This window comes from Argiope bruennichi, chromosome 9 (assembly GCF_947563725.1).
Source record: "Argiope bruennichi chromosome 9, qqArgBrue1.1, whole genome shotgun sequence".
Lineage (NCBI taxonomy): Eukaryota > Metazoa > Arthropoda > Arachnida > Araneae > Araneidae > Argiope > Argiope bruennichi.
The window spans coordinates 72,501,456-72,527,901 of NC_079159.1; the positions used below are offsets into that span (position 1 = coordinate 72,501,456).

The 26,446-nt window shown below is 27.3% G+C and overlaps 1 protein-coding gene across 3 annotated transcripts in view; it reads left to right on the forward strand.

Annotated features, from left to right (window-relative positions):
* Positions 1-26,446, forward strand: part of LOC129985242 (oxysterol-binding protein-related protein 2-like) — a 213,299-nt gene that overhangs the window by 123,198 nt on the left and 63,655 nt on the right. For 2 of the 3 annotated variants that reach the window (XR_008785546.1, XM_056095200.1), the window contains exon 3: positions 2,094-2,228. Coding sequence is in view for 2 of the 3 variants with exons in the window: in XM_056095200.1 (XP_055951175.1) it covers positions 2,094-2,228 (135 nt within the window). In the remaining variant the exon portion in view is untranslated. Of the gene's footprint in view, positions 1-2,093; positions 2,229-24,787; positions 24,857-26,446 lie in introns of those variants that run through there. The other variant, XM_056095201.1, reaches the window with a different exon arrangement.

Genomic DNA, 26,446 nt, shown 5'->3' on the forward strand with positions numbered 1-26,446 from the left:
TGAGAATTATATGATGCATGCTAAAAAGAAAGAATATTACCATTGAATAATATGTGAAAAAAATTTGTATTGTTGAATAGGATTTTCTGAATTGTATTTGAATATATTTTAAACTTTTATTCAGCAAGCGAAACTATTTTCGATGAAGCTTCTTAACTGAAATTAAAAGAGTATAGATGCAGAAAACTATAATATAAATGCATTGGAAATTCAATATTTAATAAGACGTCCCTTTTTTTATTTCTTCGAGTTGAATTGTTCAGAGTTTCGTATAATAAAACAGCAAACTAACATTCCTCATAAATTAGATTTATAATGTAAAATTCTTAGCATATCGGAATTGTTCATGAAACAAACAACAGATGCCGAGCTTGAACTTCTTTTGTTTAACTGACATTTCTTCTGTAACGGATCTTGTAAAATGAAAGAAAGATAATATTTTGTTCTCTTTTATTTATAATAAAGTATTGCATTTGATAATGAAATTTTTGTATTTTTCATAACAGTAGCTACAATTTCAAAAGTTCCATTTCTTATGTTAATTTTTCCTTCGTATAAAAATACATAACTGCTACACTTCTTATTACTCAAATGGACATCACTTATATATTGCCCTATAATTCAAAAATTGCTTTTTGAAATAATTTGTTTCTTAATATATAAAGTTATGTTTAAAAAAAACGATTTATGTACGTATCTCTGATATTTCTAAATGTCTGCTTGTTTTTAGTAATAAACAAATGTTTATAACAATAAACAAATAGTCATTCATAATAACCAATAAATAGCTTCAATGTCGGCGTCCTGACCAAGGGGTAGCACGTCTTCCCCGTGATCTGGGCTTCCCGGATTCGAGTCCTGGTTCGGGCAGGGTTGTTCTTCCTCCTGTGTTCTATCTGTGAGGTGTATGAAAGAACCCCTCCCCCTATAAAAATCACTTGTCGAAGCGAGTGTGTGAGTGTCATCTTTATATGAGCTAGAAGTCAGACTACTACATACGGGTGCTCAGGGGTCTTTACCCTCAGAAGCTACTTCAAACCCCTTTCCGCTGTAACACGGACATGACATCAGTAGCCTCAATAAATTATATCCAATATTATTATATATAATATTTTAAGATATATTTAAAATTTATTTTTTATTATATATTTTTGTATAATATATATATTGCTCAAATATCTACGTGTCAATGTAACCTATTTATACTAATTATATATTGATTTGCTTTCGATATTGTATTCTTTCCATCGTTTAAATACAGGATATCTCTTAACTCATCTTTGAAATTTTGAGGGTAGGTATACTGAAACAAGCCATTTTTTACAATAAACCATGAGTCGCAAACATGAAGGGCAGTCGCTACAGGAGAACCTTTGTCAGTGAATTGCAGAGCAAGGATAAAAAACAAAATGCTTTGCCAAGATACAAATACCTGGTAATACTTCAAAAAACAAAATCAAATTTTGGATGTATATATTTTATGGTATACGTTCAAATATCTTTCGAAAAATATTAATTCAGTTCACCCAAATGCAACTACAATGACAGAATTTCAAAAATTTCAAATTACACATTTATTTTTTTTAATTAAAGAATAACCTTCATATTGAAAAATATATAAATAGCGCTACAAGGAGACCAACCATATGCTGAAGCTAAGAATAAAATAGCCTTTAAAGATAGAGAATAATTAGAAAACCAAGACATTTTATCCTGTTTCAAATATTTTTTCAAAGTTCATCGTATATGAAGGCGACATCGATATCGACAAAGCTTTTTTTATAATCAATGTAACTTAAAAACTAAGGGCCTCTTGTAAAGACCAACCTTAGCGCATTCGATCCCATGCTGTCTTATAAAAATAGTTTGTTTTTGTATGCCTAATGATGAAATTTACAATGATTTTAGAAACACCCTGTATATCCATGGTAACAACATTGAAGTTAAACCAGAAGATTCATAGCACTTCTCACAACACCTATGAATACACTCGATATTTAAAAACTCATTTTCAACAATCTATCTTTTATAATGAAATATAATCCATCTATCTAACTAACTAATAACTTATTCCAACTTTCCTTATGTTTCAGGAACTCTCCAGTATTACTATGCCTGTCGAATTCAATGAGCCCCTCAGTTTCCTGCAACGAATATCGGAATACATGGAGTATTCCTTCCTGTTGAAGATAGCATCCCAGTGTGACGATCCCCTGCAAAGATTACAGGTAGGACAAACCTTTCCTATTTTGAAGATTATTTTCATATCAAATCATGTAATTACTGATCTTACAGTAACAAACATATGGACGATTGACCTACTATGGTTTATCGATCTATCGACGTAATAATTTTAATCTATTTTTTATTGCTAAAAATATAGTTTTGTTCCACTTGTACAATGATTTCAACAGGTCTTTTACCAAAGGATACGAAACTATAAAGTATTCAACATGAATTCAGTAGTATTTTTATTCTATAGAAACTGACATGGTGGTGACACATTTTAATTATTTATAGAAGATTTGCATTTCAATGAATTTTAATTACAGCTGTATAAATAATAATTATTGTCTATAATTGCATACTACCGTTTTAAATTTGCTTAATATTTTTTTTAAATTCTACTATTTAATATTTCTTTAGATTAATGCGGCTACTGGTTTTTCACTAGAGAATTTTATTTGTTATACAGTGACTACAGTTATTTTAGATTTTTAGATAAGGAAGTGCATTTAACCTGCAACCTCAAAATTCTCTATTTTCATTAAAACATTTGCTTACAATTCTAACACACTTACTCTAAATTCTATATGTATATATTTGTATCTCTGAAACATTTGTCAAACAAATAGGTGTTAGATCTTCTTTTTTTCGCAGCTTTATAAGAGCCGCTTCACACTGCCGCTTTTAAAAATCCATACTATTGTTTAAATATATATTTGGCTTCTCACAAGATCTTCGGTTGAGGCTAGAAGTTTATCTCAAATTTTGCGGAAAACAAAGAAAACTGTTTTATAACTGAAGAACATGCCATCTAACGGTTCAGCTAACAGGCAAAATTAGCTTAACTTTCAAAAAGAAAAGTCCGTTTAATCAATCGAAAAAAGTTATAGTCTCTTAAAGTTATAGTTTGGTAGCAATTCCTAGATATTTTTTTGTTTAAATTAGTGTTCTTTTTAAAGTATGAACAAATGTAAATGTGACTTAACATTTGCTATGAGAGTCTGATAACAAGAACACTCTCTGACGAGACTTAAAAATTTCTGCATCATAACAATCCAGGAATACGAGCTTTCTTATGTTAAAAGCAAAAAAAAAAAAAAAAAAAAAAAAAAAAAAAACATCTGCTCGACAAATTTTTGGTAAAAACAGACTGAACTCTTTCCTTTCTGAACATATATAATGCAACATTCCTTATTTATCAAGAAAAGAGGACAAATAATAACCTGGATTTTCCTTTATTTGAGATTTCTATAATATATTTTGAGTTTCCAACTACTTCAAAGGTCAAGATTGATTATTTTTTAGATTTATCTTCATATCTTAAATATTATACCTGTTTTTATTTCAAAACTGTTTTAGTATTTTTAGGATTCAAAATTAACTCTACGTAGAATCATCAATTGGATTTAGTTTGTTTGATTTTATGAGCAAGTAAATGAGGTCAAATGATTATTATTTAAAGATTTTCAACTATTTAAAATATTTTCAGAGATAAAAATGCATATCTACAGTTCTATGTTTTTTTTTTTAATCTCCGTTTGGACAATTTAGTTTATAACTTCGTTCAAAATATAAAAAAACCAGAAATTTACAATAGTCTCTTTTCTGTTTTTTTTTTCCTTGTTTCTTTTCAGATTATGGACAGCTTTGTATCTAATTAAATATCTAATTATTAAGACTAAATTTTCTTTGTTTAGTTCCATGGGTTTCTGAGTTTTTGAGTTAAGTACAGACAAACATATTAACATTCAACTAATTCAAAATTTCATTTCTAAATTTGGCATATTGTTAAAATTCTGATGGTATAACTTTGTACGACATCTGATATAATTTGCTCATTACAGCGTTTGCATAATCGTTTTCACATGCATATGGAACAGGCTCCACCAATGCTGGCTTAATCTAAATCAATTTTGCTAATAAAGACCGAATATAGACTTTCATTCGTCTAACTCGATGATTTTTTTTATTATTATTATATGAGAATAATCAATAAGTAAACTCGTATAATTTTGAACACAATAATAATAAAACTCACTCGTCAAAAATTGCGAGTACTCAATTGGGAAATTTTGGTACATCTCACATACAGCCCGGATTTCGCACCCTCAAATTTTCATCTGTTTGGAGCTTCCTCGGCAGTCAGATCATTGTCTCTGAGTACAACATCATACGGACCAACATCGTTCTGTACGATTGGAATTTTCAGTGTTTGGACAATTGCCACAATAGGTCAAACTATATATTACGCCGGAAAGTGATAAATTGACAATACTTTCATTTACATTCCATATTGTCACTCATTGCAATTTTTTTATTATTATTGTGTTAAAAATTAATAGCGTTACTTATTGATATTATAATACTAAAGTGCTATAATAATAAAAATGCTTTTTAATGCTTTTTGAAACTTTATTATCATTTGGAATTATTATATAAATTACATTCGGAGTTATTTAAATTTCAAATGTATTTTCAATAATATTTTTCTGGAAATTTAACTTTTTGACGTCTAAAATTTTTTTCCTCCTCAAAATACCTAAATACTTTAAGTCTTATTTTATTTATTTGTTAATGAGAATTCACAATCACGTGCAACGCATTACATGAATAAAGTCAAATTAATTTTGGAATCAATTACGTATCTTTAGGAGAAAAAGTTTCTGTAAATAACAAACGCTTTTACATTAATCGTGTGACTGCGACATCACACTAATTGACCCCATTGCATAAATTAAGAACAAAAATATAAACCCAATAGATCAAATATCGTTTGTCAGTTTATTGCTTATTTATTTTGAAAATAAAATGCCAATTTTCAAATATAAATTGATATGATTTGATGGAATTTATAGAGCTATAGTCATTCTCAATTTTTCATGCATTTTTCTCTATCTCAAATTGGCTTTCACTCGAATTTTGACATTTCTAGATAACTTATTCCTATATCAGCTTTACGTAGGCAGACTGAAATTGAATGCTTCGTGCAATAAGAAAGCTAGTTCATTCTAGCTGTTTTCATTCAGTTAATTAAAGCCTATACAGCAGATAATATTGATAGTCATCTTCTCGCTATCTCCACTAGTTAATAGAAGACGTAGGAAGATGATGAAAGGCTGGCTTATTTTAATTAGTCATCTTATGAAAGCAGCTGCTGATAGATTTTAATCTCAAAAGAGTCTTTAAAGGCTCGTTTTAATTAATCAAGCGTTTTTAGTGTTTTCTCAACCTAATGGATTTTCAATAATGTTTGCGGAAATAATTTTCTTGTTAAAAATTCGCAACTCTCTTAGGTTTCTTACGAATCCTAATTTACCACATTTTTTTTCTTGAGAAGACGGGTAAATATAGTCATTCTTGTGAAACAAATTAGATTAAAATTTAGTCTTGTTTGCGTTATAGGAGCACTTTAGAAACTTTTAATTATGGTGCTTTAATCTCAATGTAGGAAAAACTCTCTCAGGGGTAATTAATTTTTTTAATTAATCGATTTTGTTGCTTCGTACTTTAGTTGAGCATGATTAAATGTCGTTTAATTAGTTCATTCATTAATAGCTGTATCAGATTTTTGTATGCTTCCTTTTTAAAGACTCTGGGGCTAAATTATCCTATTATAAAGTTTGATATTTCGTTTATTATTCATTCCAAAATTACACCCCTTTTAAAACCAAAAAAATAAAATCTTATTGGCGTTTTATAATTTTTCTATATTTTAAAAACAAAAGAAAAAAAATCATTTTTTTTTTTAAATTCTAAGTGTGGATATTTAATTTTTTAGAAATAATTTTAAATTAAAAAAAACATTTCTTTGGATTACAATGAATAAATTTTTTTTAATTACATCAGAACAACCGACAGAATTTTTCATCCTCTTTTTCTCGTATACTTTTAGAATGTGCTTTTAATCCGTTCTTAGAATAGAGTTTGCTTTTCGGATCTCTTGCTTTGGGTGAATTTCTTTCAAAATTATATTTATTTGTAAATATACAGTTTTGTAATAAAAATCAACTACAAAAAATTCATTAATCCTACATTATTAAGCTTTTGAATTATATCTAGTTCACAAACAGGCATACATAATTCCATATATTAATTTTTTTATATTTTAACTCTAAGAACCATTTTTTTTTTTGAAGCTATCATTACAACACTTTCTCATTTCTTATGTCGTACATAAGAAAGCAAAAAGATTTAAAATTAAATATTTTAAAAATCAGAAATTTTCTATACGAAGAAAGTTTCGAGATTCACAAGGCAATAAAAAATAAAATAGCCAGATAAATGTAAATGTAATCAATACGCATGCTCATATTAAGCCGCAATTTTTCTCGTTAATATGCAACACATAATGAAAAATATATATTGAATATTATACATTCGTATTTGAAAACATTCTTTACAAAATTTATCCAATGTTAACATAATGCTGTCTAATTTCAAAATTTTTAAAACTCTAAGCTCCGGTGAAGCGAAATGTCTCAAGAATTAGCGGCAAAAGCACCAAGAGAATAAAGAATAAATAAAGCTGTCTGGTTTCTGAAATCAATTAAAATATTTTTATTAGAAAGCCTAGAATGGAATTAGGAGAATTCGATAAAATTCTGTTTTTTACGATATTATGTATTTAAATTAGTTTACCGACGATAATTAATGATTACAGACGATAAATTATGATTTTAATCTCTATCGGATCATTAATTTAGGTCCTTTTACTTTATCGTATACAAAGTATACGTAGAAAAATAAAATAAATTGTAAAGCTTCAAAAGAGTTGATTTTAATTTCTTAGTAAATGTCCATTTTAGACCCCACACCTCCCCCAGTGTTAAATCCTGTATCAGCCTTTCCTTGATAAACAAAAATGCTTAGCTCGGGAGAAAAAACTGACTTCAGTTAACAGAAAAGTCTATAAATTTTAAAGCAGCCATTTTTTTCTGGTAAAAGCTTCCGAAATTATTTATAGGAGACAATATAATTTTTTCCGAAATTATTTATAGAAAACATGTATTAATTTTTTTTATCCATAACATTTTAAAACTTTTAAAAGACTGGTTACAAAAAAATGCAGTTTCTGTCATGTGAAAGAATCCGATAATTCTTGATTTATTAAATATTTTTATCGCTGTCCTCAACTGTTATTAGGGAATGCGGAATAAATATGGATGCCTTTTGAAGAGAATGTCAGGAAATGTTCATTATTTCGATGCAAATGCAAATGAAATTAATTCGGAAAAAAACTAAGTTTAATTTAATCTTCAGAGAAAATACTTGTTATAGTATAAGATTATTTTTTTCTAAAAATTTAATACTTAATTTTATACAAGGATACCCAACTGAAAAGTAGCAATATAAATTTTCCGAAAATTTTTAATAGAACGAAGCATTCTGTCAATCGTACTTAAGCTATTGATATCTTTGAGTTGTATTAAATCTGGAATGATATGGGCAGAAATACAAAATGTAAAATGCCAATTAAAAAATACAGAAAGATGAAAGATTGATTGTATTCCTTTTAATAATATTTGAGACATTAAATAATTAAAATTCAATGTAATGCTTTTAAATATATAGATATTGTACCTTAACAAGTTAAAGCTATAGCATTTTTAATTTTAGGTTGTTTAAATATTTAAAAAATAATGCAGTATTTTATCTTTAATCCATTCGAAAAATCATTTTATAAAACTTATTAAAATGTAAGATTTTATACGAATTTAGTTCAAAACATTTTACCTGCTTCAAATACACTTTCTCTGTCATTTAGTTCAAATAAATATAACCTATGTTTCCAAATCTAGTTTTCCTACCTAAAAATCATGTGATAAAATGACAAGTTTAAAACGAGTTCGAATCTAAAACTTATCAAAATTCATAGCTACTGGCTACTTACCAATTCTTGTCACTACTAAGTCTTCGGGTATTATTGGCATTAAAAGAAAGCAGCATCGGTCTATCTAGTTGGCGCCGATATGATGTTTCCTTCACAACTGTGAAGATTTGAAAGCTCTAAGAAATCTTCATGTACCAGACCCCACGTGGTACGTGCCAGATTTTTAAATAATTTGTCCATTTCACAAACATATTTCGAAGATATATGTCCTTTCCTGAAGTTAAATATCTTTTGAATGTTTTCACCCGATGGGAGGGACAAAAAAATCGTTGTTGAATTTTAATCAGGGCTTATATGGAAATCTAAGAGAGTGTTGGGTTGAATCTGCATTTCAAAGATTTTAAATCCTCTGTACAATATTGCTTTTAAAACAGATATTCAATGGGTAATTACTTTGGGTGTTCATATAAACCAATAACAAAAGCGAACCGGAACCATTTCAAAATAAAAGAAAAGCTATTTTTTTCGCCAACAACAAAAGAGAATCGAAACTATTTCCAAATAAAAAGAATAGTTTTTCATTGACTGTTATATTCACTTTTTTAATACTTACGATTAGCGTTTTTGTATAAAGCAAATTTAAATTATTTTAGTAAATACCAATTTAAGAAAATTACAGAGAAATACAGCATCAACTAATTAAAAAAGCCTTAAACCGAACAGTCACATTATAAAAATTTGTGTGCAGTTTTATATAAATTGTGCTATTGAAATAGAAAACTATTTTATTTTTCGTTAAATTATTTTGATAGCAATTAGAGGATCAAATGTATTCTCAACACTTTCATTCAGTCCTTTCTAATTCTTTGAAAGATTCTGACTTCCTTAGATTTGCATTATTGCATGCTAATTAATTAAACATTTCATTTAAAATTATGTTGGCTGTCAGCTCGGCAGGAGATTATGAAAGATATTGATTCTGTATTAAACATGGGAATCTCCACTAAACTGAGATTTGACATGCTTAAAAACTTTGCTGAGATTTAACAAACTTTAGATTAAAACATGCTTGAAAACTATGAATATGTTGTTATGGAGAAGATAGAATGAAGTAATTTAAGATTTAAAATAGACATATAGCAAATGAAAAGAAATATTTGAATAAAAGAGAACATTTGGAGATTGCACATTCAATATATATTTTCCGTACCTGATTGCTTAAAATAACATTGTTAGAATAAGTATAGTTTCCAGCTATATTTACACTGATATTGAGAATCTTGCATCAGATATTAGCTTGCTCCTAATCATACATTCATAAGAATTGCGCTATATAATTTTTAAACCTTTCCATCGCTTTGTTCTTCCTAGAAACTACATTTTAGGTACTTATCGTATGCTAATAACAATTAAACTAAAGAAAAATCATTATCTGTGTGCTTAAAGAGCTCTACGGGGCAAACCTAGAGCTTACCAAATTAGGTACAAATATAATTTGGAAAGTGAAAATGTCTGAACGATTTTTTTTTTTTTTGAAATTTCTATTAGAATTTTAATTACTTATAAACTAAGCAAAATTTTTACAATTTCCCACAAAGATTTCAGAAAATATTATTGTACACAAATAATTTTTGCAACATTTTGAAACTTTAAAAATTATCTTTTCAATGATATAAATTTCATTTTCGTATAATTTCCTTCTAATTTTAATACATTTAAAAAAAAAAAGTTTGATGCAAAATTCGTAGTAACTTTTCATTTTTGAAGTTATATTCAAATGAGTTTCATTGTTTCATCAAATATTTAACCACGTATTTTAAAAGGGTCCGTAGGGAAGAAATCATGGTTAGAAACTTAGAAAAATTAATGTCAGATTAACTTTGATCATAAACTCTCTTACACATTTTCCACTGGATCCCCGAGATTTCAGAGTTGTTCCTATATATATTTTAGTTAGAAATCATGCCTTGAAAATCAACGTTTTTTAAGGAAAATTTGTGGTGTCATTTTGCTAATTGTATTTTTTATAAAATAAATAGCGGGAATGCAAAACGTATAAATACATACTGTATTTAGAATAAAAAAGTGAAGATGTAGTACCGCATCAGGCAAAATCTGACTGGATATTAATCAGATAATGCATGATTGTAATAAATTACGATCGATAATAAGTTACGATTATTAATAAGTTACAATTAAATAAATAATTATCAATAATAAGTAATGATACGATAAGTTATGATTTCATGAGTCGATCTCACAAAGAAGAATCATAAAAAGATCAAAGATCATCAATCAGAAGAATCATCAAAAAAATAAAATAGTGCTATTTGAAATGTAAAACTATTTTGACGAAAAAACAATGAATATCAAATTATTTATAAAAGAATTTTATATTATCAAACACAGCTAGTATTCATTCCAAAACGAACCAGTTGGTGTCGGAGACGATTAATACGCGATAAATTTTGAAAATAAAATTTCTGAATAGGAAAACAATTTTTTTTAAATCATGGAATCATGTGACCGTACCAAAAATTAGCTTGATATTCTGCATAATCATGTAATGATCTTGAAATGCAGTGCTAGTTTACTTAATATTCGTTCACTGAAATAAAAAAAAATCTTTTGTTTAGGAATATGTTGATTAAAATAAGAAACCCTCGAACACTTGAAATAATAATGGATTCCATTTAATTTCTTTTATCTTTAAGTATCGAATTATAGTATCTATGAATTATTTAATTTTAAATTGTAAGTTTAAGATAACTATAACTTTAAACATGAGTGGGTTTCGGTCAAGTACTTAAAAAAGTTGTTAAAATTACACTTGAATAGAAAATCAAAATTGAATCTAAACATTTTCTGCAACATTTAAACTATCATTATCAGTTTTTAAAACTTTTTCGAATTATTTTTACGCCTTCATACCTATTTTGTTTATTTTTAACATACATTAAAAATATTCCACTTCCTTCCAAAATTTTAGTATGAAAATATTTATATATAAATATTTCTCATAAATGAATTCTATTTTCAAAGGCTGTAAATAGCATTAAGAATGAAGAAAAAGAAAATTTTGACAAAGCTGTAAGAGAATTGATTTACTATAGGAATCCTTGACTTGATGTCCTTCTTATTCAAAAACAATCTTTTTTTTTCTTTGGTTCCATCCAGTTTGGAAAGAGGACAACGCCTTTGTTCATTGACACCTGATGACATGCTGGGTCAAGGATTGTGTTATTGTTGCAAAGAATGAATCTCGTTTTGAAAGTTAGAGTCCAGTTTTTATGATGAAAAATCCAGTTCAGGGGTATTTAACCTGCACTGTGATTCCACCTTAATGGTGTCTCAATCGGTCGCTTTATGCGCAAACAACTTTGTAGCTAACATGAAAAGAGAAGATCCTAGGATAGGAACATGTAGAGCATTTCTCTTGTAATTAGAAAGGTCGAGTTTTAGGAATATTATTGGGAGAAGTTATGTATTGGAGTTCCAATAGTTCCTTCCAACTTTAGTATAACTAAGTTATATTACGATTTTAACTCTTCTTGAAGTTTACTAATTATATTCTGAAATTGTTGCTGGAGTATCCGAGCCTCTGTTTTATGCACTGCTTAACATTAAAGGAAATGTTAAATGTTCGCACTGCAAATCATTATATTTTTTTAAGAGCATATCATCATTTTCCATATAGTATCTGTGCCAAATTAAAAGGGTTCAAAAGCTTTTAAGAGCATAAGACACAGACACAATTTTACTTTTATTGCTATTAAAAAAATCAAAATAATACCTCAATTATTGAACAAAATATTTGGAAAAAAAAACTATTATATTTATCATAATTATAAATTTTTCAAGAACACATATGAACGAAATCTATTTAGTGTCTTAGTTTTAATTAAGTAATGATCTTAGCATTTTTAATTGATTTCTAGTATCTTCTCATTTTCATAGTACATTTATTTGTGACTTTTTTTTACTTTATTCTATTCTAAAGTGTTATGATCGATCTCGTTCTCAGATTTATAATGATCGATGGCAACGAAATTTCCTTTTCTGATGTTTGTTTTATAATATTTTTACTTACCAAAAGAAAGTCATTTTTCCAAATTATCCTTAGTTGATAAAAAATAATATCTTTGGTTGCTTATTATGATTTTAGACACTTATTAAGTATAAAATTTTTTTCAATCTGTAGAAAAATTAAACTTTGAAAATGATGGGCTAACTTTTGATTCTTATTATGTTTCCTGCTATTGAGTATATTGAATATAATGTCAATGATGTGCAAAAACTAATAAAACTGACTGTTAAACAAAACCTAATGAAAGAAATTTTTTCAGGGAAAAAATCTCGTAAAAACTGCTTGAAAATTTTATGATGGCATTTGAGAATTCTTTTCTTGATTTTCTGGAAAGTATCAACAAAAGACTAAATCAATGTCCAAACTGAATAACATCAGTTATTCTAAAAGGGGAAAACAATTTTTTTCTTGCCTTATATATTTTATCAGACTTATTTCCATAAACCCATTACAGATCTATCTACTACCAACTATTGTCTTAAAAAATGGAATGAAGAGACAACTCTTTATTCGTTTTTTTCTACCATCTGTCACGTTCCAGCTCCTAATAACTTGTCATTGTCCCGGTAATGCAGTAAACCAAAGTTTTCGGCTCAGAAATTGGTAGGCAGGGTTCTCTCAAACTCCTCATTAGAGGATGTTATTCTCGCCAGTAGAAGATTAGAAAGGTTGAAGACTTCAATAAAAAAAAGGGGTGAGAAGTTCAGATGGCTGGTTCTACTTGGTGACATGGAGAAAACGATAATAAAGTTGAATGTGGGTTTCTCGGAGATAAGACAATCTTGGAGAAAGGAATTACCTCATAACTCTTCACTAAACTAATGAAGTCTTTTTCTTTCTACTCCATTTTGACGATAATAAATATTTATAGTTTTAACAAACAAGTCGTATAATAATTTTCACCTAGAAGAAGGCATAAGCATATAGTAAATCTGCATTTCTTCTAATTGATGCAATGTTAACTCTTCTTTGATTTCTTTGCTTAACACTTCACAGACTAAAATTATTTTAAAAATGCTTTGGATCATTTTCCTTTTCGATAATTTGAATATAACTGTTGTTACACAAAAAAGTGTAAACTAAAACCATCTTAATGAAATTGAGTAATGGAATTGAAATGAACCATACTACGTGAATACGAAATGAAAATTCATCTTTTGAATGAATGAATGGGAAAACCTTTTTCAATTTTGAATATTCATATATCACGCATTCATTGTTTTGTCAGCAATTTAACGCCCTATTTAGAAAGTATGTTTGAACTATGTTGAAGATATGCCTCTTATTTTTCAGATATTGACTAATTCGTTAAAAATTTCAAAGTTCTTTAAAAAGGAACAAATGCTATTAAAAATCTACGGTTAGTTTGAATGTACTCAGAAAATAAATGACATTTTATTTCTTAACAAGAAAAAAAAGTTGCAGCTCAAAATTCAGTAAAAGAAGGTACTGGAAGACAATAATAGAACACTTCTGCATTACATTGATTTATTTAATCAACTCTTTCAAGTATAGTGATTCATTTACTAAATTATTTGTATCAAAGTATTAATTAAATTTTTAATTAATACTTTTAATAATTTTTAAGCCACTTAAGGAAAAAAAGTATATTTTTAAAGCTTAAAATATGTACTTCTTTTCATTAAATGGTTTAAAAATTGAATCACCAAGCATTAAATACTTTATATAAGTGGATCAGAAAATTAAATACCATGCTTGGAAGGGGTGATAAGACCCAGTATGACTTCTACCAAGTTATATTTTACAGGCAATACGAATAACAATACATGCTCTTCTCAGAATCCACCCAGGCAGTATGATGAGTCACAATACTTGTGATATGCCATACTGATTGCTGGATGGATTTCAAGAATGTCATGATACTTAAGCCGTCATCTCATTCCCCAAGATTCTATACCACGCCAATAGCAGAATATCTGACGCATGATATTAGCATTAAATATTCCTAGCATGGCTGTCCGTCAGGAAAAAAGTAAGAGTTTAATAGCTGTGACTAAATATTAATAGGATGAAAAACGCATTTTTGGAGAATTCGAGTTATTATTAGTCAAATGGCTCCTATTAATAATTTAAAGGCACAAAAATCAGTATTTTAATAACTCAAAATAAGGGTTTTTTAACATAATTTTAAACATGATAGAATAATAATAAGCTGTGTTTATTTCTTAAATATATTTAATATTATTTATGTACTTAATAAGTAAAGGTTTTTATTACATCACTTTTGTTTTTTCTTATTCCATCACAGTAAGTTAGATTTGAGATTTCATCATAAGAATAAGCCAATGATTGAAGTATTGAGTTAAAAGTATTGTACTTAAGCAATAAATTATTGTATAAATAGCAACAGTACATTTATTTTGCCTGGCATCTGTGTAAAGAGTTGTTCTTGATATTTCAGGCTGTATGTACATGAATATGATTAGAATGTGAATATAATTATTGTATATGATTATAATTTTTAACAAAAAGTCCGGTAAAGAGCTGAAAAATTCGAAAAACCGAAATCAATTATGTAGCCCATAAAAAGATTACATATACACAAGATACAGTTTCTGGAACAAAAAATTATACCTGATTCTGGAAACTGGACAAAAATATGTTAAAGTTTAGATATTTCACATCATTTTCTTTATGATCTAGTCATCTACCTTGCCTTCTAGTCATCTTCTTCTTGCCTTCGTTGATAACCTACTTTCACCTGATCATTCTTTCTACTGGAAACAACAAGTAACTCTCGGAAGCTCTTATGCTGACATATAGTGTGCTTCTTATCTTGTCCCTATAAGATGTCTGTTATCCCCATAAACAGAAGAAAAATATAATGGAAATTCTACTTTGAAGAGGACATGCCAACACCGTAGGCTAAACAAGCCATTAATTGCGTTTGTTTTCTCTCACATACTGACGACAAACCAGAAAGAATCGAAATAAAAGACTGGGTCAACTGGCAATCTCTTAGCGCTTCGGCTGACGACGCAGCTTGAGAAATGTATTAACCGTTACTGTTTTCCATCAAAAGAATAATGATTAATAATAATCCTGTATGAACTCGCTATTGAAACATAAAATTAATTGGAAATTAATTTGAAAACCAATTTAAAAAATGTTATCATTTTTACTGTTCGCTTACCAGTCACTCAATATAGTATTCAAAATAATTCCAATTTATTAATCTTCAATGGCGTTTTCCCGACTAGGTAGTTGCCTACGGCCACTTGATTAAATTTGATCACCTGACATGAAAATTTATTAATCGACCGATGATGTCGATTAAATAATGTTACTAACTTAGTTATTGATCCTTCAACCGGATTGAACGTAGAAAGTCGGCCCAAAGAATGATTTTTATAATGACTCGAACGTAGAAAGTCGTACTTCTATTACTACTCGAAAATCGGCAGAAAAGTAATAAATCGTTTTCTGAAAATTGTCCTAAGATCGTCTGCGATATAAAAATTATTAGTGCTTTCTCCTTCTATGATAATGGCCATTTTATGAAGATTCAGATGCTGGGTATTTGACGGTCAATTTGTTAAATGAATCAGTTTGTAAGAAATGGATTTTTTTTTTAATTTTAAAATGTTAAGATTACAGTATGTGTACAGATTGAGTTATTAAAATTATTAATTTAAGCATAAGTAATCATTTTTATAGCATAATGAAATTTTAGTTAGCAATTAGTAAATATTCTATAATTTTTTTTAAATATTATATTAGTTTGAATTTTATTATTTTTGTTATTTTTTCCATAATAATTAAATGTTTATACTTGAAAGCAAGGAAATCATTAACTAAATATTATGGTTAATTTTTAATTATTTTAGTTATTCTTAAGTAAATAATCCTAAAATAAATAAATGAAACATAATAATAAAAACATTTTGACAGTTACTAAAATAAAAGAATTAACAGAAATAAATCTCTAATAAATCATTATTAAGCAAAAATGTACTTAAATGTGAAGTTAAATGAATCAATTATCAAAAGAAATAGCCTCATCATGTGCATCGACTAGAGCCGCAAAATACTAAAATTTTGCCACTATGATAATATAAAGTCTTATTGGGATATAAAATATATCATTTACAATTCCTTATTCTAGTCGGTTCCTTGGATGTAATTTATCACATTTATTTAAGAGTTATTTATTCATAAACGAACTAGCTATTACAAATAAATATGATTCTTATAAGCAGATTGCAATAAATGCTTTACCGAAACATGTGTTTTATTATGTTTTATGGAAGGTATATTCCTTCTCTCTGAACATTCATTTTATTTAAGGAAAACTTAACAAATCTAAGACGACATCTATGTCTGCAGAGGAAGGCTTAATCCCCCAAGAGAAACCTTAATACCGTATATCAGTTGGGATTTTGTTGCTTCCAGTTATGCTGCATTGACAATATTGCGTCTTACCAGAAAGCCAGTCTCGGTGCTTTCGTGTATTATTATATGTTTGCAGATAACTGTTTGCCTAGAAACTATTAACAATGAAATTAACAATATATTTCAGCGACTTTCAATAAAAAAAAATTGGGGTTGGATCTTGAACAGCTAGGAGAGATTTTGATGGATAAATAAAGGAAAATATTCTTCTATTCAAATATGAGTTTTTTTTTTATCTTTGTTTATATCTGGAATCGTACATTATAAAATCAAAATAATAATAAAAAGATTAGAGCTTCATCTTAAATATATATTTTTTAAATAAAAGTAAATAATCGTAATAGATGAGTTAGTATATATTTGTATTTCTTTCAACAAAAATTAAATTTTTCATCTACTTTCCCTAAATTCCAAGATTATAAGTCATTTGTGTAAAAATACCTTAAGAGGATTTGAAGCAATGTGAGGGGGAACAAAGACGCTAAAGGAATTTGTGTTCTGATTATTGATTCTAAACTGAAAAAAAAAAAAATGTTGATATGCAAAATAATGGAATTGAAAGAATGTGTGGGGGAGGGAGGGAGGAACGGGATCCTCAGTTCTATTTCTAAAGTATAATTATTTTTCCTTTATTTTCAAATAAATTATTTGAATAGAATTTATCACATCATTCAATTTTTAATATTTCTGTAAATTGCATAAGAGTCTTATTGCGAATTTCCAGTTTCAATATAAACTTAGATTTTTTTTTCTTGGCTTTCAAAATATTCTTAAACTATATAGCTTAGAGGTTCTTTTTAAAAAAATTTTAGTTGAGTTTTTAATGTTTAAAATATTACTTCCAAGATTAATTTCATTTGTAATATTGCATCTCTTTCTTTTAGTTACAAGATTTCTTTTAAAAGAATTGAGATGAGATTGAACAATACTAATAAAACCAAACTAATTTTTAAAATGTCTATATTTCCAAAATAATGAATTTCCTAAAAAGGGCCAAAATGTAATTTTAAACTTAAGCTATTAAATATATTGACTGCATTCAAGAACTTTTTAAAAATATGTTAGCTCTGACATCGGTTGTTGATAACGAAAAAAAAAACGTTCTAATATCTAATTTAAACTAATAATTATTTATACAATTAGTATATGCAAATTTTGCTTATTCCACAACGCTTTATTGTAGAGATATTCGTTTGAATAATGTGTGATTGTCATTAAGAATCATGATTTTTCTATATTTAAACAGAGGAAGTTTTTTAATGAAATGCAATGTTCATTTCCTAGCTTCAAAAAAAATTACTTATGAAATTCATACTTTAATATTTTAAAATTTCAACGTTGTCAAAACTATATTCATTAAAGGATGTGAAAAAAAATATTTAATGGGGAGTTAAAACTTTCTTTTAATTAGTAATATCATTTAAAAGAAGCCAGGGTGCTAATTTAATGTCATTTTTGTATGATGGAGTATAATCGTATTCCTTACCATGATATCATGCGTACTATAAAATAATGAATAATAAAAGGAAATACCAAAGCTCTTTTGACATTTGAAAACCTTCAGTTAAAATTTTTATATTCGCACTTGTCACAATCTTTTATTGAGCATGTAATTTTCCACTTTCTCTAAATAACTATGCGTTTTCTTTTTTTATAAATATCAGTTTTTATTAAACTTTGTTTGTATTAGTAAAATATTAAAATAATGTATTGAAAACCAATCGACCTATTGCTTAATTCATTAAAATAATTTGCAAACATTAATTGAAAGATAATCTCTAACCTGATAATTTATTGTTTAATATATTTTTTTCTATATTTTTTTACGAAAAATTAAATAGTATGTCCTAAAAATAATATAATTAACTATATTGAGATTCATACCGATAATTTGAATATATATTTTTTGCCTTTTTATTTATTTTTGATTTACACTAAATTATGAATTTTTAAGTAAAAGTTTCTTTAAAAAAATTTCATTCATCTGATATGTTCAAATATAGTGTACAAATATGGAACTTAAAATAATATTTAAAAAAATTTTCATCTTATTCTTCTTCGTGAAACAGTTTTCCTCAAGCCGTAAACTGTCGGTACTTTGTAAAATCTCTGAATGACAAAGAAATGCACTCTTTTCAGACCAAAATAATCTGCATATCTTTACAAATAACCTACATGTCTTAATCTGATAGCTTTTCAACCCTTTAAATATTAAGAAGGAAATTAACCCAAGTAGCATTTACAAAAATTTGTAGTTTTGGAAAGTGAAATCAGATTTTAGTCTAGTACATTTAAAAATAAAAAAAAGTGTTCTATAGATGTGTGAAGTGAGATAACTGTGAAAACGTTCCCTCAGGTCTAATTCATTTAGTTTGATATCAAGTAAGCCATTAATTTTACTAAGATATTGCGGTGATTTTTTGCTAAATCTTGGATTTATTGACCAAAGAGGGAAGGTTCAAATTGTAATTTTGTGTAAAACACGTCAGATTTGCGTAATTAATGTCCTTTAAATCTGGTCATGGGCCAAGTATCCTCAAAGTGTTGTTTTTGCCATGTGACAACTCATAATTATGCGATTCTTTATCAATATTCCTCACTTAACTTCAAAATTAAAAATTAAACAAGCAAATATATACTAGTATTAAAGTGCTTTATTAAGGTTTAAATTATCCATTAATGCCATTTAACACCTTCAGATTAATACATTTGCTTAAGTCTTTAAATATGGTTTCAATCTTCAAACATTTTCTTCTTTCTACCTAAAAGAATCTTCATTCTTTTCTAAATAACTCGTATATTCTAGTAATAATACTTTTCTTTAAATGGCTTGCAACTCTTTTCAATGCATAATTCAAAGAGATGTATCACGTGAATGTAACATTCATTTCTACATTATTTTAATAGCATTTATCTTTGTAGGTTAAATAAAAGAATTTTCAAAAAAAAGGCTTGTGAAAAATTTGTGCTAAACCCAATCCCTTCGTGCTCTCTTGTTCTTCCACCCGATCCTTAAATCTTTTACTATGTCTCTGGAGATAAAAATAGTCAGAATTCATAGCATGTCTTTTCTTATGATGCTTCTTGTCAGAGAACAAGTGTTTGAAAGAAGATCCCACGAAAAAGCCAAGTACACTCCAGATGACAGCGTAAAAACGGTTTTTCAATGCTTCAGAAAAAGAGCATCGAGGTTCAGAAATTGTAAGGAAGTTGAGTACGAGTTAAAAGAGGTTTGTACGTGCTCCAACTGAAGATTTTATGCTTTTTACCAAAAAAAGGGTCTAAGAAGCGATAAAGCTTGGCAACAAAGAACATGGTGTTTCAAAAGAATGAGAAAACAAACAAGGAAAGGATGACATCTTAAGAAATTTGAAGCAAAATAGCGAAAAAAAAAAGGAATCGCCAGACATTACAAAAGATATATTTTTGAAAATTTCTTGTCTGTAAATGTTGAAAAACATACAATGCATTTTTAGATTACTAAATCATTAAGCAATATTCTAAAGCTATTCTATAAGCGTCGTTTTTGAAAACGTTGTGTATTTTGCGGTTTTCAGTGGTTTTGAGCAACTACAAAAACGATCAAAAATTGTTTCAATTTTTTAAAATACTTCGCCAAATTTCGATGTTTTGTCATTTTAAATTTTATCTAGATACAAATTTTTGATAACAGAAAATAAAATGTGCGTGAAAAAATAAGATTATATTACAGTTGCATAATACAGATAGATGAGCTTTATATTTGTTAATCTTTCAAAGAACAATGGAACATGCAGATTTGGGGGTGGATTAAATTTTTCAAGCACCTTGAAACTGAATTCTTCTTTTGAAAAAGCATCGCAGAAATGCATTTTAACTTGTCAATTTTATATATTGAAGTAATATTATTTCACATACTCTCAATCACAATCATTATATTTTATTGATATTGTTGGCATTTTATGATGGTTATATTATTTAATTTTTGATGATATTTATATTGGGCTTATTTTATTGTATTATTAACTCTTAACACTCTTTTTCTTTCCATAGTGTAATTATATGCTTATAATGGTCGAATTCGTTCATTAAATTTTTTAAAGTACAATGCAGATAGTATGATTAGTAACAAAAATTAGTAATTGTGATCTCAGAAAAAGTCTGTCTCAATTTCTTGATTAAAAAGTTGAATTATGTGTGTATTAAGCCTAAAATATGCAAACAACCTAATATCCCCGTTGCGGAATCATTGAAGTGCTAAGGATAATTTTATACGTATGCCTAAAATTTGCATGTATTAATATTTAAGTAAGTATTATCGAAATAATTTAAGACTTCATTGTATGATACTAAATTATATTGAGTTTATCGGGAGGAGTCATCTTTATCTTTAGGTATTATCACAGAATAAATAACTTTTAACCACTTCACTGTTTTGCCCGTATGCCATACGTGTATCAAATTATCGAATTTTGATAGTTATAAGCAAAAAATAAACCATTCATAACGATTATAATTCAACATTAAAATTACTTCGTATACATAGATAAGTCAAGTATTCAGTGGATTTCCATTTGAATCAAAATAAGAAAATATTCCCAAAATAGAAGGTGTCATTTTATTAGATAGTAAAGAAAATAAAACAGTTAAATGGTTAATAGTTATAAAGCTAACATCTATAATATTTTCAAAAATGATCAAAAGTAAAATTAATTTAATGAAAACGTTGTAATTTGTTTAAGAATTGATAAATATTTCATATAAAATATTCATAAGAATATAATCGATGGACTTTTTCATTCATTTTTTTCCTTTGTAGAAGAACCGTAAAATATTACAAACCATTTTGTCTCTCATTTCGAAAATTGTTCTCCGCGAAATACTTCTAAACTTAAGTTTGATACGGAATTCGGCTTCTTCTAAAATATTTTCATGTTTTTCCACTATAAAACAAAGAAATGAAGCAAATTACTTCTATTAATTATTAGTCATGAATTATAATATTTTTATCCTTTACTTAAAGTATCGCAAAACTTTAAGAATTATGATTGAAAAATTTGACTAGAATAGCAATTGAATTTCAAAAAAAAAAACAATTTAGCTATGCCCTATAATTACTTATGCTCAAAAACCTAAAATTTTAATTAATATTAAGGACAAAAAAGGAATACTGCCGCGAGCTTAGTAAAATCCATATGAATCATTGATTCTGAGCAGAACACCATTCTTTTTCAATTTAAAAATACTCCAATGCGAAATAACAAATTCAAATTCATAGAAAAAATTTGCATAGCAATCATATATACAATAAATAATACTAAATATATTTTTTTTTCTTTATCATTTGGAAAATTCAGAAATACTTAATATTCCGTTTGACTTTACTTTTCAAAAAATAGAAATGTAAGGAATTTTTTAAAAAATGTATTGATATTATGTAAGAGCAAATTTTAAAAGAAACATATATAAATAAATATTTAAAAACATGTTTTCATCAAATTATTATTAGTTTTTGATAAAATAAAAATTATGTATCATTCAAATAGAAAAATAATGTTTAAAACTCTTACTCGGTAATAATAATGAAATTCGGTAAATTTCAAGACATCGTGTGTTTATTGAACATAAAAAAAATCTTTTGAAATCATATAAATTGATGAAGCATAGAAGGCTGATTTGAATTAAGTCACAAATGTAATGCTAAATTTCAAAGTATGAAAATTATTTCATGAAGTTTATATAATTTCCTTTTTATACAAGAGCTTAATGATCTGAAGTAATAGATCTATAAATTATTTTTGTCAATTGTTAAGCAACAACATAATGATATATAAAGTAAAAATCCAATATGAACTTTTTGCTTGACATAATTATAATTATTTCCATCAATGAAGCTTTCATTTTTAAACAATTACTTATTGTACAGTTATTCTTGTATTTATTTATTTATTTTGAAGACATAAAAACTATCTATCATGTCTTTGCTATTCTGTTGTTGAAATTTAAAACGGTTTTTAATTGCCTCTCTTTACATACTAAGTAATACTTTTAAAAACAGATAATTTTTGCTTAAATATAACGAAAACACTTCTTATTCTCAATGCTATACTTTGATATTCTGATTATAATCTTGAAAAAGTGGTAAAAAACAAAGTTGAAGGTGGTTGTTTTTTTAAATGGCAATTATGCATTTTTTAATAATGGTGTGAGATGGAGAAGACTGAGAATTGGAACTTCTCAAGAATTGACTTTCTGTAATATAGCAATACAATAGTCAAATCAAGAAAGAATTCGTTTCCTCTAATATAACAATTGCAAGAATTGGCTAAATGAATACAAGTGATTACGTTATATAACTCCTATTAAAATCTGTAGCGAGCAAAAATTTGTCATCTTTTAGGGTCATTAAAGTGACAGATTCAGAACGTTTAGGAACTCTCGAGAACAATACCATATTAAAAAAAAGTTCTTTGTAGTCTCCTAAGGAACATGGGATGCAAATTTAATATCATGAATTCAGTTTTATTTGATTAGCTGAATTGCTTCCTATATATGATAAAATTTAAATAAGAAATTATAATTTCTTCTAAAATTTTTGTTCGTAAGAATTTGAAGTGTTATAGATAAAATAAGAATTGAATTTAGATAATCCAATGGCCCTATTAATCATATTTAGTAGAATATTCTTGATGCATTAATATTTAAAGAATATGTTTCTCTGTTCTACTGCGAAAACTAACCGTGTTAAGAAGCTTTAACCCTTTGCACTCAGAAAAGTAATCTGATGCAAAATTATTCACCTAATACAAGAGCTTGTTTATTGTCCTGAAAAATAAATATATATATATATAATTGTTTGAAGTTGAATTTCCCCGAAAAGTTAATCTACATCTTTTTACAATTCTGTAGGTATTTTTACCAATCAAATTTGAACAACAAATAAATAAAACGTTAAAACGATGCACTGTCTTGAATGGTGTCCTCGAGTGTAAAGGGTTAAATGTAATTTTTTTAGGCCAATGCACCGTCATTTTGAAGAATTGTCTGCAACTTTTCCACGACAGATCACTGAAATGCTTTAACCCTTTAAAGAGCCATTTTTTTCTAGTCATATTATGTTAAAATATTTTAGGCTTGAAATTAGAATAAGAAAAGGGATTCATTTAGCTTATTAGATAAATTTAATGTGGTTAATTAATAATTAAGTAACAAATCACGACACATCATTTTGTCTGATATAAAGAACTGAAGCATCTAAGTTTCTGACTTACTAAAAAAATTTGTCAGAACTTATGCCAACCTTCATAATTTCATACAAAGATTGATAAATTTGGTGGGAAGCATACTTCCCACGGCCCTAGAAAGTGTTAAAATAGTGTCGAATAATGATATTCAAAGCTTCATAATTCCGATGAAATGTAAAACTTAATGAAACGTTTATGAAACTTTGTTTTGTTTTAATTTTAGCATGTCAAAACTATTTCCATAAACATGGCTAATAGGAAAGAGGACTGTATAAAAATTTAGACAATGCAATTATTGACACAAATAAAAAAATATGAGATTTAGAGCATTAGGTTCTCATTCCTAATGGTTTTAATATTACGGATTTGGTTAAACTTAGAACGAGACTTTGTGTATTTATATTGATGATAAAAGTAAGTATTCCAATTTAACAGCAAATATAAACTTCTCTGTAAAGTATTGTATTTATTTGTAAGATTTACCTCCAAATATTCAGGGAAAATATGCTTTCATCTATTTTCCCAAACTTTCTCACTTATCAAGTCACTTCACAAAACTCGAAATTATAATAAATTTATTTGCTTTTTTACTGATTATTATTCGATAATATGAATTATTTGATTATTATTATGAACCTTTTTTTTACATTCTACATTCAAGTTATAAAGTTGTAAATAAGTTCGCGTATTCGATATTTTGTTCAAGGTCAAAATTTAATCAATTTACCTTGCTGTTTTGCCATAGAAGAACAACATAAATAATGAAAAATATGTCATGGAAAAAAAATGTTGACTTACTGTTATGTTCGGTTGTCGTCTCTTTTTTTTAACTGCGTCGTTCAATCCACAAGTAACTCTAACGATCTTGAACGGGACATTTCAATAACGTTTATGCAATGTCACAGAGTTTTCCATCTTGTTTCCGACTGTTCCATGCATTTTTCGTATTTCACAATGTCAAATAAATCTTCCCATACGTAAAAAAAAACAAAGAATGGAAATGATGCAGCTAATTATTGAAGCCCTCTGATTGTTGAAAAGAAAATGTGGCAGATCAAACAGGGAAATTCGAATACGGTAATTACTTTTGTTCTTTTGAAACACATGAAATGTTTGATAATGACGAAACGGTTCTGAAAACTGTTCCATGCATCTGCGTTGACCTTCTGGTTCAAATGGGAAGATTGCTTAACAAACACATTTGTAGCGATCGGTTTTCTGATTTCTTTCGTTGCAGGTGAAATAATATCGTGCATGCGATAATCAAGCTGTTTTTAATCTGAAAATCTCAATCAATTGTTTTTGATTGAAGTAATTTGCATCAAATACCAATACTTATCGAAAAAGCAACTTACTAGCTGGTACTAAAGAAAAAAAAATTGTATTTATTTTTCTTTTCCGTTTAAGTGGATATATTATAACAGTTGGAATCATCAGAGTAGTTTATATGTTTTTATTTTGTCTAGTTATTGGGGTACTTAAAATATTTGACAGACAAGTGTTTTTAGATTTTTATAGTCAATATTTTCACTCTTGCAATTGTATAAACTCTCTTCATAGGATGATTATGAATATTAAAATTCAATTTTTTGCTTAGAACCAAGTGTTCGAAGATAAATTTTGATTTTTTTACTTACAAGGGGAGGACACGAACTTGAAAACTCATTTCGGGAGGAGATTTAGTTTAATACTAGTATACATTTAGTATGTTCACTTACGAAAATATTAAAGCGCAATGCCCAGTCAGTTTCGAGAAAATGACTCTCAAACTTTCTGCATAGCTTATACACTAATAATGTGTTGCAGTTATCGAGACACGAATAGTATAGTGGTTAAGGCATGGCATAGCAAACAGGAGATACGAGTTCGATTCTGGGCTAGCAGTTTTTGCTTTTTTTTCTAATCAATTTAAAAACAGTTTTAATTAATATGTTTTTCTTTTTTCATGCAAAACTAAATGTTTATTCTCCTAATTCTTGGATTATAATTTGATTTTTAGAAGAAAACTGATTATAAATATGAATACTTATTCATAATTAGTTAAATTAAATAAATATTTTAAAGATACTTTCAATTAATATGAAACTCATTTTTATATGGACAAATAAATGTATCTTCTCCTAATGCCAAAATTATATGTTTAAAAAAAATTAAACTATGAAAGCGTTTTTCTTTTTAAAAGTTATTTAAATAAAATTACAGACAGTTTTAATTAATAAACTCATTTATCTATCAAATAAAATAATCTTAAAAATAAATCCCCTTCAAAAATAAATATTCATTCACATAATACTTGAATTATAATTTTATATTTAAGCAGGAAAAATAATTACATATAAAACTTAGATGATGATAAATGCTAATTAAATTATTGACATCATAAAAATATTTCATAAATTCTTTTATTACATACAAGAGACATAATAGTAATTATAAAAACATTTCAATCAAGATAGATATATTTTGACACCTTGCAAAATTCATAAATAATGATTATCCGCAAGAGAAACCCTAAAAGAATCGATTAAAAGCACAAATTTCATTCACCTTAACCCTTTCTAGGGCCATGGGAAGTATGCTTCCCACCAAATTAATCAATCTTTGCATGAAGTTATATAGATTGGCATTAGATCTGACAAATTTTTCAATAAAACAGAAGCTTAGATG